Source organism: Oncorhynchus keta, chromosome 18, assembly GCF_023373465.1.
Source record: "Oncorhynchus keta strain PuntledgeMale-10-30-2019 chromosome 18, Oket_V2, whole genome shotgun sequence".
NCBI classification, from domain to species: Eukaryota; Metazoa; Chordata; class Actinopteri; order Salmoniformes; family Salmonidae; genus Oncorhynchus; species Oncorhynchus keta.
This window is the reverse complement of record NC_068438.1, coordinates 47,637,458-47,656,325: the sequence shown is the minus strand read 5'-3', so window position 1 is coordinate 47,656,325 and position 18,868 is coordinate 47,637,458. Positions and strand designations below refer to the sequence as shown.

At 48.9% G+C, this 18,868-nt stretch overlaps 1 protein-coding gene across 6 annotated transcripts in view; it reads right to left on the bottom strand.

The window, feature by feature from the left end:
* LOC118397000 (SH2B adapter protein 2-like) overlaps window positions 1-18,868 on the bottom strand; it is a 63,783-nt gene that overhangs the window by 24,062 nt on the left and 20,853 nt on the right. The window contains exons 1-3 of one of the 6 annotated variants that reach the window (XM_052468619.1): window positions 14,617-14,865; window positions 1,939-2,026; window positions 873-1,818 (exon numbers count right to left, since the gene is read on the bottom strand). In XM_052468619.1, coding sequence (XP_052324579.1) covers window positions 873-1,818; window positions 1,939-1,973 — 981 coding nt within the window. In that variant the 5' untranslated portion in view covers window positions 1,974-2,026; window positions 14,617-14,865. Of the gene's footprint in view, window positions 1-872; window positions 1,819-1,938; window positions 2,027-14,180; window positions 14,564-14,616; window positions 14,866-18,868 lie in introns of those variants that run through there. The other 5 variants (XM_052468621.1, XM_052468617.1, XM_052468618.1 and 2 more) reach the window with 5 other exon arrangements.

Sequence of the window (18,868 nt, the reverse complement as noted above, 5' to 3'; positions counted from 1 at the left end):
CCCTCCATCCCCCTCCCTCCATCTCCCTCCCTCCCCCCTCCAGCTCTCCCGCCATCCCCCTCCCTCCCTCCCGCCATCCCCCTCCCTCCATCTCCCTCCCTCCCCCCTCCAGCTCTCCCGCCATCCCCTCCCCCTCCCGCCATCCCCCTCCCTCCATCTCCCTCCCTCCATCTCCCTCCCTCCCCCCCTCCAGCTCTCCCGCCCTCCCCCTCCCTCCCTCCCTCCGCCATCCCCCTCCCTCCATCTCCCTCCCGCCATCCCCCTCCCTCCATCTCCCTCCCTCCATCTCCCTCCCGCCATCTCTCTCCCCTCCCGCCATCCCCCTCCCCGCCATCTCCCTCCCTCCATCTCCCTCCCGCCATCTCTCCCTCCCGCCATCCCCTCCCTCCATCTCCCTCCCTCCATCTCCCTCCCGCCATCTCTCTCCCTCCCGCCATCCCCCCCCTCCATCTCCCTCCCTCCATCTCCCTCCCGCCATCTCCCTCCCTCCCTCATCCCCCCTCCCTCCCTCCCGCCATCCCCCTCCCTCCCTCTCCCTCCCCCCCCCTCCATCTCCCTCCCTCCCCCTCCAGCTCTCCCGCCATCCCCTCCCTCCCGCCATCCCCTCTCTCCATCTCCCTCCCTCTCTCCATCTCCCTCCCTCCCGCCATCCCTCTCACTCCAGCTCATCCCCTCCCTCCCTCGTATCCTTGGGCCCCCTGGTATGAAGGGAGAGCAGAGAGATTTAAACAGCTTCAGTCATATTTTCTCACCTTAAGGTCAGAACCAGTGATCTGTGAAGCCCGCATAGACAAATATGACAGTGTGTGTGTTTTTGTGTGTGTTTTTGTGTGTGTTTTCGTGTGTGTGTTTTCGTGTGTGTTTTTGTCTACCTTGGGTGGCACATAGAACTCCAACAGGAACTTGTCACCCCCTTCGTCCCTCCTGGTCTTCCTCAGCAGCAACCTACACTTCTGCCACTGAGGCACCCCTATACAGTTAGTATCATCAGCCACCATGTAACGCAGAGCCCCCTCTCTCTGGATCTCCAGCAGCTCAGCCGTGTGCCCCTGAGACCCCCTGGGAAGACGCAGTCTCTGGGACCATCTCTCCCCCCCTGGCTCCCCTCCTCCATTGACCCGTCTGACCCCTCCGGACCCCACCACAGGGTCTGGTTCAGGGGAGGCGTGGCGGTGCCAGATCTCCTTCACCCCGTCCACCACACACAGACTCATGTTCCTCAGAGAGAATCCCTTCTTGAAGCGGGCCTTGGGGTGTCCCACTGACACGTCCTCTGAGCTGCGTGACTGGCCCAGAGCAGAGGGCTTGTGGGCAGGCTGGGGGGTGCGGGAGGTGGCCATAGAGGAGGAACTACCTCCTCCTATCCCTTCTAGTCCTAAACCTCCACTGTCCATACTGTCCAGGGACTCGCTGGAGGCGTCCTTGCGCCGCTGATAGAGGTCGTTGTGTCCGTAGGGCAAAGGGCAGCCCTGGATGCCCAGGAAGGGAACAATGCTGTACTTGGGGGGAGCGTTGGAGCCGTCGTCCCCTGGCAAGAGCGAGGCCTGGTGGTCCCTGGCCTGGGTGACAGCAGCAGAGAAACACTCCAGGAAGTGTCTGGCGAAGTGCTGCGAGAAGCTGCTGTCGGCACCCGGGGCGTCGTAGCACGGGTTCTCCGTCAGGAAGCGGCGGAACTTGTGGGCAAAGTCGGCGGCGGAGGTACGGGCATGGAGCTCGCAGAACTCTCGCCAGTCGGGCAGCGGGCAGGAGGAGAACTCCGGGCTGCCGGGCACTGCCGCGCTGTTCATCACTGGGCCATGCCAACCCACCTGGGAGAGGCTGAGAGAGATGACAGAAGGAAAGGAAGAGGGAGAGAGAGAGAGGTGTGAGGTGAGAGAGAGAGAGAGAGAGGTGTGAGGTGTGAGAGAGAGCGAGGTGAGAGAGCGCGTGCCAACATACCGTGTGTCTGCCACCAATAGCAGGGAAAGACACATTACAGTGAGAATGTGTGCAGCCTAGCATATACAAATGACAGCGCCAACAGTCCCTGCCGTGTGAAAAACAGAAGATGTGGGAATGAAACAGACTGCTGAGGCTGGGAGATCGTGTCATTTCCCTAAATAGAGGCGACAGGCCACAGCCCCAGTCCTTCTCTCTCTGTGGAAGAACGATCTCCCCACACAGCCCTGCTACACTGACACACATCAATCACAAGGCTCATATACCAGCTGACATCATATGTTGTTAAGAGGTTATTGACATGGACGTGACTAGAGCCAGATGGAATCTGCAGGAAATCATTTCCTTTTAATCGTTCTTATCCGGCTGTGTTCATCTAATAAAATAAAAAAAATCTGTATTCTTGTTTTGTACCAGTGTTTGGTTTGGAATTCTACAGATAGCATGACTAAAGTGCAGATACAATATAATTAAATCCAATTCAAGAGAAACTTAATATATGAACTGTTTGTCAGCTAGAAATCTAAATGTCTAAACTCAAACCGATGAGTTCTCCCTCCCGCTCTTCCCTTTGTCTCAGCCTGCATCCCTGTAAATCAATGTGAAGAGACCGCCTGGTTCTGCTCTCTCTACTGGAGATCCCCATCCCTCTCACCCCCCATCTCCACCATCCCTCTCTGCCTCACTGGATGTATGACTCCCCTATCTCTTCATCCCTGCCTCCCATCTCTCAGGCTCATCCCTCTCACCCCATCAGATCACACACATCCCTCTCTCTCCTCTCTCTCTCCATCCCATTTCTCCCCCCTCCACCATCTCTCTCTGCCTCACTGGATGTATGACTCAACCCCCATCCCTTCTTTCCCTCTGCCCTGCAGGCCCAGGCTGTGCCAAAAATCAGATCACACACAAACGCCCTCGCTCTCTCCCTCTTCTCCATCTCATTTCTCCGCTCTCCTGCTCCCCATTGCTTGTTAGCTCGCCCCCCCCACCCCGTTCTTTCCACTCTGAAGCCCTGCAGTAAAGAACCAACTGAGCTGGATTAAAATCAGGTCACATGAAGGACCCTGACTGAGCCCAGGGAAGGATAAGGAGAAACCCCCCAGTACATATAGCTGAGGGAGAAACCCCCCAGTACATACAGCAGAGGGAGAAACCCCCCAGTACATACAGCAGAGGGAGAAACCCCCCAGTACATACAGCTGAGGGAGAAACCTCCCAGTACATACAGCTGAGGGAGAAACCCCCCAGTACATACAGCTGAGGGAGAAACCCCCCAGTACATACAGCTGAGGGAGAAACCCCCAGTACATACAGCTGAGGGAGAAACCCCCCAGTACATACAGCTGAGGGAGAAACCCCCCAGTACATACAGCTGAGGGAGAAACCCCCCAGTACATACAGCTGAGGGAGAAACCCCCCAGTACATACAGCTGAGGGAGAAACACCCCAGTACATACAGCTGAGGGAGAAACACCCCAGTACATACAGCTGAGGGAGAACCCCCAGTACATACAGCTGAGGGAGAAACCCCCCAGTACATACAGCTGAGGGAGGGAGCTTCCATCTACCACCTTCTTTCAACATGTAAAGACTTGTTTGTAATGCACCGAGATAAAAGTAAATCTAGAGTTTGTGGAGGGAAGGGTAAGATAGGGGCAGGAAGGAGGAGAGGATAGGAGGGAGGAAGGAGGAGAGGATAGGGGGGAGGAAGGAGGAGAGGAAGGAGAAAAATCAAACCAAATATATTTATATAGCCCATCTTACATCAGCTGATATCTCAAAGTGCTGTACAGAAACCCAGCCTAAAACCCCAAACAGCAAGCAATGCAGGTGTAAAAACTCCCTAGAAAGGCCAAAACCTAGGAAGAAACCTAGAGAGGAACCAGGCTATGTGGGGTGGCCAGTCCTCTTCTGGCTGTGCCGGGTGGAGATTATAACAGAACATGGCCAAGATGTTCAAATGTTCATAAATGACCAGCATGGTCGAATAATAATAAGGCAGAACAGTTGAAACTGGAGCAGCAGCACAGTCAGGTGGACTGGGGACAGCAAGGAGTCATCATGTCAGGTAGTCCTGGGGCACGGTCCTCGGGCTCAGGTCCTCCGAGAGAGAGAAAGAAAGAGAGAATTAGAGAGAGCATATGTGGGGTGGCCAGTCCTCTTCTGGCTGTGCCGGGTGGAGATTATAACAGAACATGGCCAATATGTTTAAATGTTCAAAAATGACCAGCATGGTCGAATAATAGTAAGACACATCAGAAGACACATTCATGTTAAGTGAAATCCCTCGCCTCTCTCAACTCTGGATCCAGAGGAAATACAGCAGGAATGATCGGCATTGCATCAATGTCTCCAGTCTTCCCTCAGATGAATCCCAGCCAGAAATCAGCACAATGTAATTAAAGAATCCATAGTCTCGAACCACTTCTGGGAAAATTGGGCAACACTAAACAAACACAGAGTTATTTATGCAAAATGGAGTTGTACGGGTAATTTATTTATTTATTTTACCTTTATTTGTACCTTTGTACCTTGCAACCTTCCGGTTACTAGTCCAACGCTGTTCCCCATTGTTCCTGTTCCCAAGAAAGCTAAGGTAACTGAGCGAAACGACTTCTGTCATCATGAAGTGCTTTGAGAGACGAGTCAAGGACCATATCACCTCCACCCTACCCGACACCCTAGACCCACTCCAATTTGCTTACCGCCCCAATAGGTCCACAGATGACGCAATCGCAACCACACTGCACACGGCCCTAACCCATCTGGACAAGAGGAATACCTATGTGAGAATGCTGAGACCCTGGGTCTCGACCCGCCCTGTGCAACTGGTTACGGGACTTCCTGACGGGCCGCCCCCCAGGTGGTGAGGGTAGGTACCAACATCTCCACCCCGCTGATCCTGAACACTGGGGCCCCACAAGGGTGCGTTCTGAGCCCTCTCATGTACGCCCTGTTCACCCACGACTGCGAGGCCATGCACGCCTCCAACTCAATCATCAAGTTTGCGGACGACACAACAGTGGTAGGCTTGATTACCAACAGCGGGCCATCTGAGTGTGGTGTCAGGAAATAACCTCACACTCAACGTCAACAAAACAGAGGAGATGATTGTGGACTTCAGGAAACAGCAGAGGGAGCACCCCCCTTTCCACATCGATGGTACAGTGGTGGAAAAGGTAGAAAGTTTTAAGTTCCTCGGCGTACACATCACAGACAAACTGAATTGGTCCACCCACACAGACAGCGTGGTGAAGAAGGCGCAGCAGGTCCTCTTCAACCTCAGGAGGCTGAAGAAATTCAGCTTGTCACCAAAAGCACTCACAAACTTCTACAGATGCACAACAACCACCCGAGCCACTGCCTGTTCACCCCGCTGTCATCCAGAAGGCGAGGTCAGTACAGGTGCATCAAAGCAGGGACCGAGAGACTGAAAAACAGCTTCTACCTCAAGGCCGACAGCCACCACGAACATTGAGTGGCTGCTGCCAACATACTGACTCAACTCCAGCCACTTTAATAATCGGAATTGATGGAAAAATGTATCACTGCCACTTTAAACAATGCCATAATGTTTACATACCCTACATTACTCATCTCATATGTATATGTAAATACTGTGCTAATTTAAACTGCTGCATCTTGCCATCTTTATGTAATACATGTATCACTAGCCACTTTACCATCTACTGCATCTTGCCTATGCCGCTCTGTACCATCACTCATTCATATATCTTTATGTACATATCCTTTACCCCTTTACACTTGTGTGTATAAGGTAGTAGTTGTGGAATGGTTCGGTTTGATTACTCGTTGGTTATTACTGCATTGTCGGAAGCACAAGCATTTCGCTACACTTGCATTAACATCTGCTAACCATGTGTATGTGACAGATAAATTGTGATTTGATTTGAGTTAGTACTACAGGATCAGATTTCTGTTTGAAAAAGCTCGCCTTAGCTTTCCTAACTGCCTGTGTATATTTGTTCCTAACTTCCCTGAAGGGGGCTATTCGATGCGAATGCAGAACACCACAATATGTTTTTGTGCTGCTCAAGGGGAGACAGGTCTGGGGTGAACCAAGGGCTATATCTATTCCTAGTTGTACATTTTTTGAATGGGGCATGCATATTTAAGACGGCTATTCTTTAAAAGTGCCTTCCTCACCAGGCATCATCTACTGATGGGATGAGGTCAATGTCATTCCAGGATACCCCGGCCAGGTTGATTAGAAAGGCCTGCTCGCAGAAGTGTTTTAGGGTGCGTTTGACAGTGATGAGGGGTGGTCGTTTGGTCGCAGATCCATTACGGATGCAGGCAATGATCGCTGAGATCTTGATTGAAAACAGCAGAGGTGTATTTGGAGGGCGAGTTAGTTAGGATGACATCTATGAGGGTGCACGTGTTTACAGATTTGGGGTTGTACCTGGTAGAATGCGTTTGGCCGGAGTCAAACGCTCCCTAAAGCATGTCCCAGTTTAGGTCACCTAGTAGCACGAGCTCAGAAGATAGATGGGGGGCAATCAATTCACATATGGTATCGAGGGCACAGCTGGGGGCAGAGGGAGGTCTATAGCAAGCGGCAACAGTGAGAGACTTGTTTCTGGAAAGGTGCATTTTTAGAAGTAGAAGCTCAAATTGTTTGGGTACAGACTTGGATAGTAATACAGAACTCTGCAGGCTATCTTTGCAGTAGATTGCAACACCGCCCCCCTTGGCAGTTCTATCTTGGCGTAAAATGTTATAGTTAGCCATGGAGATTTCAGTGTTTTTGATGGTTTTCCTAAACCAGGATTCAGACACAGCTAAAGACAAATGGGTTGGAGAGATGCAAACTCGGTCTCAACCTTTAAGTCTTTACTAAAGACTTATCTCTTCAGTGGGTCATATGATTGAGTGTAGTCTGGCCCAGAAGTGGGAAGGTGAACGGAAAGGCTCTGGAGCAACGAACCGCCCTTGCTGTCTCTGCCTGGCCGGTTCCCCTCTTTCCACTGGGATTCTCTGCCTCTAACCCTATTACAGGGGCTGAGTCACTGGCTTACTGGGGCTCTCTCATGCAGTCCCTGGAAGGGGTGTGTCACCTGAGTGGGTTGATTCACTGATGTGGTCATCCTGTCTGGGTTGGCGCCCTCCGCCCCCCTTGGGTTGTGCCGTAGCGGAGATCTTTGTGGGCTATACTCAGCCTTGTCTCAGGATGGTAAGTTGGTGGTTGAAGATATCCCTCTAGTGGTGTGGTGGCTGTGCTTTGGCCCTGTCCGGGGGTGTCCTCGGATGGGGCCACAGTGTCTCCTGACCCCTCCTGTCTCAGCCTCCAGTATTTATGCTGCAGTAGTTTGTGTCGGGGGGCTAGGTCAGTTTGTTATATCTGGAGTACTTCTCCATTCCTAGTCTGCTGTCCGGACCTCTGGCAGTCTCTATGGGGGTGCCACAGGGTTCAATTCTTGGACCGACTCTCTTCTCTGTATACATCAATGAGGTCGCTCTTGCTGCTGGTGAGTCTCTGATCCACCTCTACGCAGACGACACCATTCTGTATACTTCTGGCCCTTCTTTGGACACTGTGTTAACAACCCTCCAGGCAAGCTTCAATGCCATACAACTCTCCTTCCGTGGCCCCCAATTGCTCTTAAATACAAGTAAAACTAAATGCATGCTCTTCAACCGATCGCTACCTGCACCTACCCGCCTGTCCAACATGGCGATGTCATTTACAAAATAGCCTCCAATACCCTACTCAACAAATTGGATGCAGTCTATCACAGTGCAATCCGTTTTGTCACCAAAGCCCCATATACTACCCACCATTGCGACCTGTACGCTCTCGTTGGCTGGCCCTCGCTTCATACTCGTCGCCAAACCCACTGGCTCCACGTCATCTACAAGACCCTGCTAGGTAAAGTCCCCCCTTATCTCAGCTCGCTGGTCACCATAGCATCTCCCACCTGTAGCACACGCTCCAGCAGGTATATCTCTCTCGTCACCCCCAAAACCAATTATTTCTTTGGCCGCCTCTCCTTCCAGTTCTCTACTGCCAATGGCTGGAACGAACTACAAAAATCTCTGAAACTGGAAACACTTATCTCCCTCACTAGCTTTAAGCACCAACTGTCAGAGCAGCTCACAGATTACTGCACCTGTACATAGCCCACCTATAATTTAGCCCAAACAACTACGTCTTTCCCAACTGTATTTAATTAATTTATTTATTTTGCTCCTTTGCACCCCATTATTTTTATTTCTACCTTGCACATTATTCCATTGCAAAACTACCATTCCAGTGTTTTACTTGCTATATTGTATTTACTTTGCCACCATGGCCTTTTTTGCCTTTACCTCCCTTCTCACCTCATTTGCTCACATCGTATATAGACTTGTTTATACTGTATTATTGACTGTATGTTTGTTTTACTCCATGTGTAACTCTGTGTCGTTGTATCTGTCGAACTGCTTTGCTTTATCTTGGCCAGGTCGCAATTGTAAATGAGAACTTGTTCTCAACTTGCCTACCTGGTTAAATAAAGGTGAAATAAAAAATAAATAAAATAAATTCGGTGTCCTGTGTGAATCTAAGTGTGCGTTCTCTAATTCTCTCCTTCTCTCTTTTTTTTCTCTCTTGGAGGACCTGAGCCCTGGACCATGCCCCAGGACCACCTGACAAGATGATTCCTTGCTGTCCCCAGTCCACCTGGCCGTGCTGCTGCTCCAGTTTCAACTGTTCTGCCTAATTATTATTCGACCATGCTGGTCAATTATGAACATCTTGGCCATGTTCTGTTATAATCTTCACCCGGCACAGCCAGAAGAGGACTGGCCACCCCACATAGCCTGGTTCCTCTCCAGGTTTCTTCCTAGGTTTTGGCCTTTCTAGGGAGTTTTTCCTAGCCACCGTGCTTCTACACCTGCATTGCTTGCTGTTTGGGGTTTTAGGCTGGGTTTCTGTACACTTTGAGATGTCAGCTGATGTACGAAGGGCTATATAAATACATTTGATTTGATTTGGTTGGCAGAGTGTGCTAAAGCAGTGAGTACAACAAACTTAGGGAATAGGCTTCTAATGTTAACATTCATGAATCCAAGGCTTTTACGGTTACAGAAGTCAACAAATGAGAGCACCTGGGGAGTAGGATTGGAGCTAGGCACTGCAGGACCTGGATTAACCTCCACATCACCAGAGGAACAGAGGAGAAGTAGGATAAGGGTACGACTAAAGGCTATAGGAACTGGCCGTCTGGCACGTTCGGAACAGAGCAAGTTTCTGGGCACGATAGCATAGATACATAGTGTACAGACAAAGGTAAGGTAGGATGTGAGTGCATTGGCGGTAAACCTAGGCATTGAGTAATGAGAGAGATATAGTCTCTAGAGACGTTTAAACCAGGTGATGTCATCGCATATGTAGAAGGTGGAACAACATGGTTGGTTTTTTATTTTACCTTTATTGCCTCTGTCTAGGCAAGTCAGTTAAGAACAAATTCTTATTTTCAATGACGGCCTAGGAACAGTGGGTTAACAGTGTGTGTGTGTGTGTGTGTGTGTGTGTGTGTGTGTGTGTGTGTGTGTGTGTGTGTCAGATGATTTCAGTACCCTAGCAGTAACTGTGTGTGTGTATTAGATGGTTTTAGTACCCCAGCAGTAACTGTGTGTGTGTGTGTGTGTGTGTACCAGATGGTTTCGGTACCCTAGCAGTAACTGTGTGTGTGTGTGTGTCTGTGTGTGTATATATGGGTGTGTGTATCAGATGGTTTCAGTACCGTTAACAGTAACTGTGTGTGTGTGTGTGTGTGTGTGTGTGTGTGTGTGTGTGTGTGTGTGTGTGTGTGTGTGTGTGTGTGTGTGTGTGTATATATGTGTGTGTATCAGATGGTTTCTGTGTGTATATATGGGTGTGTGTATCAGATGGTTTCATTACCGTTAACTGTGTGTGTGTGTGTGTGTCTGTGTGTATATATGGGTGTGTGTATCAGATGGTTTCAGTACCGTTAACTGTGTGTGTGTGTGTGTGTGTGTGTGTGTGTGTGTGTGTGTGTGTGTGTGTGTGTGTGTGTATGGTTTGTACCGTCAACAGTAACTCTGTGTGTGTATGTGTGTGTGGTTTCAGTGTGTGTGTGTGTGTGTGTGTGTGTGTGTGTGTGTGTGTGTGTGTGTGTGTATCATATGGTTTCAGTACCGTCAACAGTAACTGTCCCAGGGGATATGGACAGGAAAAGGGACATTACTTGGAGCAGAAGCAGAGAGGCAACTCCAGCCTGCTAAAACACATTGACCAGGAGACATGAGCAGGACGATCGGATCCAGTCCTCCAAGGAGATGTTCTTTTCAGTACATCACGTTGATTAATACAACAACACTATTACAGCTGCACTCACACTCACACACACACACACACACACACACACACACACACACACACACACACACACACACACACACACACACACACACACACACACACACACTGTTCTGAGGACTTCCCTGCCAGCTCAGCAGGGCTGTGGGTTGGGGACTCTCTCCCTCCAATTGGTTGAAATGGACTGCTGGTGAAGGTGTTCTCCCACCCGAGGGACTCTGGGCCCTGTCATGCTTTCTAAGATAATCCTGGCCAGGACAAGTCATGTGTTCTCTTTACTACAGTAAACACATACACAGGAAGTCACTGCTGGGAAGAGCAGGAAATTGCACAGGCCAAATTCACAACCAGACACATAAGATAAAATGATAGGCAGACACAAGACACAGAACACACACAGGCCTACAAGGGTAGAATGTAGTGTAAACACAGGGCCACAGCCACACATAAGTCTATCTGTTTCCTCTGGGAATTATATCTCAAATTAACAAGATTTGTTCCTTCGGGATCTATAACAGCAGATCAGACAGTGGAGGGTAGTCTAGTGTGACACTACTGGGACTGACTTACTCAGCAAAGGAAGCCTGGCATCAGAGGCCAGAGAAACCAATGGCAGCCTAAATGCATAGCAGAAGAAATGATGCCAGAGAGAGGGAGCAGCAGACATTCAGAATAAAGGATGCCAGAGAGATGGAGCAGCAGACATTCAGAAGAAAGGATGCCAGAGAGACGGAGCAGCAGGCATTCAGAATAAAGGATGCCAGAGAGACAGAAGAAATTATGCCAGAGAGACGGAGCAGCAGACATTCAGAATAAAGGATGCCAGAGAGATGGAGCAGCAGACATTCAGAAGAAAGGATGCCAGAGAGACGGAGCAGCAGACATTCAGAAGAAAGGATGCCAGAGAGATGGAGCAGCAGACATTCAGAATAAAGGATGCCAGAGAGATGGAGCAGCAGACATTCAGAAGAAAGGATGCCAGAGAGACGGAGCAGCAGACATTCAGAATAAAGGATGCCAGAGAGACGGAGCAGCAGACATTCAGAATAAAGGATGCCAGAGAGATGGAGTAGCAGACATTCAGAAGAAAGGATGCCAGAGAGACGGAGCAGCAGACATTCAGAAGAAAGGATGCCAGAGAGATGGAGTAGCAGACATTCAGAAGAAAGGATGCCAGAGAGACGGAGCAGCAGACATACAGAAGAAAGGATGCCAGAGAGACGGAGCAGCAGACATTCAGAATAAAGGATGCCAGAGAGATGGAGTAGCAGACATTCAGAAGAAAGGATGCCAGAGAGACGGAGCAGCAGACATTCAGAAGAAAGGATGCCAGAGAGATGGAGTAGCAGACATTCAGAAGAAAGGATGCCAGAGAGACGGAGCAGCAGACATTCAGAAGAAAGGATGCCAGAGAGATGGAGTAGCAGACATTCAGAAGAAAGGATGCCAGAGGGACAGAGCAACAGACATTCAGAATAAAGGACGCCAGACATTCAGAAGAAATGATGCCAGAGAGAGGGAGCAGCAGACATTCAGAATAAAGGATGCCAGAGAGAGGGAGCAGCAGACATTCAGAAGAAAGGATGCCAGAGAGAGGGAGCAGCAGACATTCAGAAGAAAGGATGCCAGAGAGAGGGAGCAGCAGACATTCAGAAGAAAGGATGCCAGAGAGAGGGAGCAGCAGACATTCAGAAGAAAGGATGCCAGAGAGAGGGAGCAGCAGACATTCAGAAGAAAGGATGCCAGAGAGAGGGAGCAGCAGACATTCAGAAGAAAGAATGCCAGAGAGAGGGAGCAGCAGACATTCAGAAGAAAGGATGCCAGAGAGAGGGAGCAGCAGACATTCAGAAGAAAGGATGCCAGAGAGAGGGAGCAGCAGACATTCAGAAGAAATGATGACAGCCCATAGATTAGACCCCATGCAGTAAGGGGTCAGAGGTCAACGTTATACAACCCTCCCTTACCACACACTATGACCTTTGACCTGACCTCTTTCTTCCCTCATGAGGTCATATCAGTCCTGCCGGCTGCTTCCTGACTCTCAACCAACTGTCACAGAGAGGAATGTTCTCTTCTCCAGGTAGAAGTGGGACGTAGCCTAGCAACAGATCTAGAATCAGTTTTGCTCCCCCCTTCACAGATACAGCCTCTCCTATACAGACGGGTGCCTTCACAGATACAGCCTCTCCTATACAGACTGGTTCCTTCACAGATACAGCCTCTCCTATACAGACTGGTTCCTTCACAGATACAGCCTCTCCTATACAGACGGGTTCCTTCACAGATACAGCCTCTCCTATACAGACTGGTTCCTTCACAGATACAGCCTCTCCTATACAGACGGGTGCCTTCACAGATACAGCCTCTCCTATACAGACTGGTCCCTTCACAGATACAGCCTCTCCTATACAGACTGGTTCCTTCACAGATACAGCCTCTCCTATACAGACTGGTTCCTTCACAGATACAGCCTCTCCTATACAGATGGGTGCCTTCACAGATACAGCCTCTCCTATACAGACTGGTTCCTTCACAGATACAGCCTCTCCTATACAGACTGGTTCCTTCACAGATACAGCCTCTCCTATACAGACTGGTTCCTTCACAGATACAGCCTCTCCTATACAGACTGGTTCCTTCACAGATACAGCCTCTCCTATACAGACTGGTGCCTTCACAGATACAGCCTCTCCTATACAGACGGGTGCCTTCACAGATACAGCCTCTCCTATACAGACTGGTGCCTTCACAGATACAGCCTCTCCTATACAGACTGATAGCGCCAGACTGGGCTGACATGATGACAGCAGTCAGGGCAGGCATAACTTACTGCCCTATGGCCATACTATTTACAAGCATAATGTACTCAGAGTACACACAAACATGAAAACAATGCCTTTGAGGTGTGCTGTATCACAGAAATACTACCGACAGGAATCTATCGCTGAGTTCTGATTCGGGATGTGCCTACTGTTGGTCTACAGGCGCCTCCAGTGCTGTAAAAGAAACAAGGAGGCACTTATAAACAACCCACACGCCACGGTGCATGTTAAACACACTAATTAGCGTGAGAGCAGACCGGAGACAAACAGAGCGAATGTAAATATTGAGTGAGCAGCGTTCCTCCATTATGACCAAAGGTGATAAAGGATAGAGCGCGTGAGACGCTCATTCCGCGACTCGTTGCTTCTTCCGGTTTCTCTCAATCACTATATTCATTTCACAGATGATCAAAACACCCTGAAATTCAAGATGTGGGAGTTTTCTTTTCATCTTGAAACTATAAAATATGACCGGTGCATACATATGCTGTAATCAGAGAATGAATTCTGTGAACAAATAGGTTACTGGATCATGTTTTTTAGTAGACTGGTAACAAAACCAATCAGTAGTAAACATTGCCTAGGTTAGCCTACATGTTGCACTGCACTGATAATTTATTAAGTGGCATGATTGTTGTCTGATCTTCACTGTAGCCTCTGTTTGATCATAGTCTATCGAATGAAACAGTCCGCTATAACAACATTATGCCTATAAGAGCCATTACCAATTAGATAGAACTGTAAAATATATATCACTAGCCTAGGCCTTTTAATAATCAATGGGAAAAATCAATATGCTGTGGTACCATGTGCGCGCGGATGCGGTGCTCATGAATGAGAAATAACCGGCTATTGAACGGCTGAGCACCGAGTCTGCGACTGAAAGAACGGGTCCCGAAATCCGCGTCAATGAAGGTCTGTTAACAGAGTAGACTTTATAGGCAAAGACAGCACACAGACTCTGAGATTGGCAATGACTGCTGGAGACATGTTATTGTGGTCTTTGTTAATGTCCCCTCGAGAGACCTACCCCTAGATCCGCTAAATGGATCAGGGGAAAAGTCCCTTACCGCATAGTCCCAATCCCGAGTAGCGTTGTCTTGAGGAGGAAGCTCATCAATCATTAAGGTGTAATAAGAACGGCATCAATCGAGTCTGTTAAAGCCTAGGCTACCAGTGTGTCCAAACAATGTTTTTAAATGGATGCGTTTCAGCACCAGACGCGTTGTCGGGGCGAATAGACAAACGGCTATCCTTCAGCACCTGGAGCGAACACAGTGAGGGCTGAGCCAAACTGCCGAGCCGAGAATAGCTACCCTCCTCACTAAAGCACGACGCAAACATGTTCATAGCCTATAAATAAAATGATATGTGGAACGTAGCCTAAGCTACAGGTTGGCGACCATAAAGTCAAATAGTAGGCTAGAATGCGCGCTATAGCGCCCAGCAAAATCCAAGCAGGTCGGAAGCCACAAAATGGAAAAACATGAACGCAGCAGCGCTCACCTCGATGTCCGACGCGACGATCCCCGCTGATGTCGGGGAGCCAATCCGTGCACTGCTGGTTGTTGTTATTTTTGTTGTCCAATCAAGGCCAATACTGTGCATTACTTCTCTTCATATCGGAGATTAGGAGTCTACCGCGGCAACGTTACATTTTCTCTATATCCGCTCGACGCACACAACACTTTGGGATCCACCGCCTCTCAGCCCAGGGATGGCTGTGTGTGCGTGTGTTGATCTCTCTCTCTCTGATCTATTTAACAGTCCTCGCAGTCTGCCCTTAAAGGGGCCGAGCGCGATTCCTGCTTTCTCGAGATCGGTTCACATGCCCAAGGTAGAAACGATGCGTGTTTCTTTGTGAGCTAGATGGAAGTCTATTATGTGTAATCCCACCAGGCTCCCTCCTTACCCCCCCCCCCAACACGTTTGTTTTACTGTTTTACTGTCAATTGATTCTCATTCAAAATCCTATCTTCCCTAACCTCTAACCTTAAAAGGCATGTTTCCCCATCCAAAACTGCTTGGAACAGTCTGTGTATATATTATATTTGAGTAAAAATACTACTTAAGTTATTTTTGGGGGTATCTGTACTTTACTATTTATATTTTTGACAACTTTTACTTGACGACGTACCTAAAGAAAATGATGTACTTTTTACTCCTTACATTTTCCCTGACACCCAAAACTACTCGTTACATTTTGATGCTTAACAGGTGAGAGAACTGGTCTAATTCACACACTTATCAAGAGAACATCCCTGGTCATCCCTACTGTCTCTGATCTGACTGACTCACTAAACAGAGAACATCCCTGGTCATCCCTGCTGCCTCTGATCTGACTCACTAAACAGAGAACATCCCTGGTCATCCCTACTGTCTCACTAAACAGAGAACATCCCTGGTCATCCCTACTGTCTCACTAAACAGAGAACATCCCTGGTCATCCCTACTGTCTCTGATCTGACTGACTCACTAAACAGAGAACATCCCTGGTCATCCCTACTGCCTCACTAAACAGAGAACATCCCTGGTCATCCCTACTGTCTCACTAAACAGAGAACATCCCTGGTCATCCCTACTACCTCTGATCTGACTGTCTCACTAAACAGAGAACATCCCTGGTCATCCCTACTGTTTCACTAAACAGAGAACATCCCTGGTCATCCCTACTGTCTCACTAAACAGAGAACATCCCTGGTCATCCCTACTGTCTCACTAAACAGAGAACATCCCTGGTCATCCCTACTGCCTCTGATCTGACTGACTCAATAAACAGAGAACATCCCTGGTCATCCCTACTGTCTCACTAAACAGAGAACATCCCTGGTCATCCCTACTGTCTCTGATATGACTGTCTCACTAAACAGAGAACATCCCTGGTCATCCCTACTGTCTCTGATCTGACTCACTAAACAGAGAACATCCCTGGTCATCCCTACTGTCTCACTAAACAGAGAACATCCCTGGTCATCCCTACTGTCTCACTAAACAGAGAACATCCCTGGTCATCCCTACTGTCTCTGATCTGACTGACTCACTAAACAGAGAACATCCCTGGTCATCCCTACTGTCTCACTAAACAGAGAACATCCCTGGTCATCCCTACTGTCTCACTAAACAGAGAACATCCCTGGTCATCCCTACTGTCTCTGATCTGACTGTCTCACTAAACAGAGAACATCCCTGGTCATCCCTACTGTCTCTGATCTGACTCACTAAACAGAGAACATCCCTGGCCATCCCTACTGTCTCTGATCTGACTGTCTCACTAAACAGAGAACATCCCTGGTCATCCCTACTGCCTCTGATCTGACTGTCTCACTAAACAGAGAACATACCTGGTCATCCCTACTGCCTCTGATCTGGAGGACTCACTAAACAGAGAACATCCCTGGTCATCCCTACTGTCTCTGATCTGACTGTCTCACTAAACAGAGAACATCCCTGGTCATCCCTACTGTCTCTGATCTGGAGGACTCACTAAACAGAGAACATCCCTGGTCATCCCTACTGCCTCTGATCTGACTCACTAAACAGAGAACATCCCTGGTCATCCCTACTGTCTCTGATCTGACTGTCGCACGAAACAGAGAACATCCCTGGTCATCCCTACTGTCTCTGATCTGGTGGACTCACTAAACAGAGAACATCCCTGGTCATCCCTACTGCCTCTGATCTGGCGGATTCACTAAACAGAGAACATCCCTGGTCATCCCTACTGTCTCTGATCTGGCGGATTCACTAAACAGAGAACATCCCTGGTCATCCCTACTGCCTCTGATCTGGCGGATTCACTAAACAGAGAACATCCCTGGTCATCCCTACTGCCTCTGATCTGACTCACTAAACAGAGAACATCCCTGGTCATCCCTACTGCCTCTGATCTGACTCACTAAACAGAGAACATCCCTGGTCATCCCTACTGCCTCTGATCTGACTGTCTCACTAAACAGAGAACATCCCTGGTCATCCCTACTGTCTCTGATCTGGAGGACTCACTAAACAGAGAACATCCCTGGTCATCCCTACTGTCTCTGATCTGACTGTCTCACTAAACAGAGAACATCCCTGGTCATCCCTACTGTCTCTGATCTGGCGGATTCACTAAACAGAGAACATCCCTGGTCATCCCTACTGCCTCTGATCTGGCGGATTCACTAAACAGAGAACATCCCTGGTCATCCCTACTGCCTCTGATCTGACTCACTAAACAGAGAACATCCCTGGTCATCCCTACTGCCTCTGATCTGACTCACTAAACAGAGAACATCCCTGGTCATCCCTACTGCCTCTGATCTGACTGTCTCACTAAACAGAGAACATCCCTGGTCATCCCTACTGTCTCTGATCTGGAGGACTCACTAAACAGAGAACATCCCTGGTCATCCCTACTGTCTCTGATCTGACTGTCTCACTAAACAGAGAACATCCCTGGTCATCCCTACTGCCTCTGATCTGGAGGACTCACTAAACAGAGAACATCCCTGGTCATCCCTACTGCCTCTGATCTGACTCACTAAACAGAGAACATCCCTGGTCATCACTACTGCCTCTGATCTGACTCACTAAACAGAGAACATCCCTGGTCATCCCTACTGTCTCTGATCTGACTCACTAAACAGAGAACATCCCTGGTCATCACTACTGCCTCTGATCTGACTCACTAAACAGAGAACATCCCTGGTCATCCCTACTGTCTCTGATCTGACTCACTAAACAGAGAACATCCCTACTGCCTCTGATCTGACTCACTAAACAGAGAACATCCCTGGTCATCCCTACTGCCTCTGATCTGGAGGACTCACTAAACAGAGAACATCCCTGGTCATCCCTACTGCCTCTGATCTGGAGGACTCACTAAACAGAGAACATCCCTGGTCATCCCTACTGCCTCTGATCTGGAGGACTCACTAAACAGAGAACATCCCTGGTCATCCCTACTGCCTCTGATCTGGAGGACTCACTAAACAGAGAACATCCCTGGTCATCCCTACTGCCTCTGATCTGACTGTCTCACTAATCAGAGAACATCCCTGGTCATCCCTACTGCCTCTGATCTGTCTCACTAAACAGAGAACATCCCTGGTCATCCCTGCTGCCTCTGATCTGACTCACTAAACACAAATACTTTATTTGTAAATGATGCCTAGGGGTTGGAGTGTGCCCCTGGTCCTTCCCCTCATGATGCCACATGAACATGCAAACTACCCCAGCCATTTAGACACAGCAAGATACATACATTCATTTGGTGGCAGACAGACAGACACAGTAACATCATTGAGTGAGTGCGGACAGACATATTTCTGCACACAGAGACAGACAGACAGACAGACAGACAGACAGACAGACAGACAGACAGACAGACATATTTCTGCACACAGAGACAGACAGACAGACAGACAGACAGACAGACAGACAGACAGACAGACAGACAGACATATTTCTGCACACACAGACAGACAGACAGACAGACACGACAGACACGACAGACACGACAGACACGACAGACACGACAGACACGACAGACACGACAGACACGACAGACACGACAGACAGACAGACAGACAGACAGACAGACAGACAGACAGACAGACAGACAGACAGACAGAGTAACATCATTGAGTGAGTGCGTGCAGACGGACATATTTCTGCACACAGAGACAGACAGAGACAGACACAGTAACTCATTGAGTGCAGAGTGACCCAGCCTCCACCATACTATTTCTCACAGTATTGTTCTTTCAGACTGTCTCCT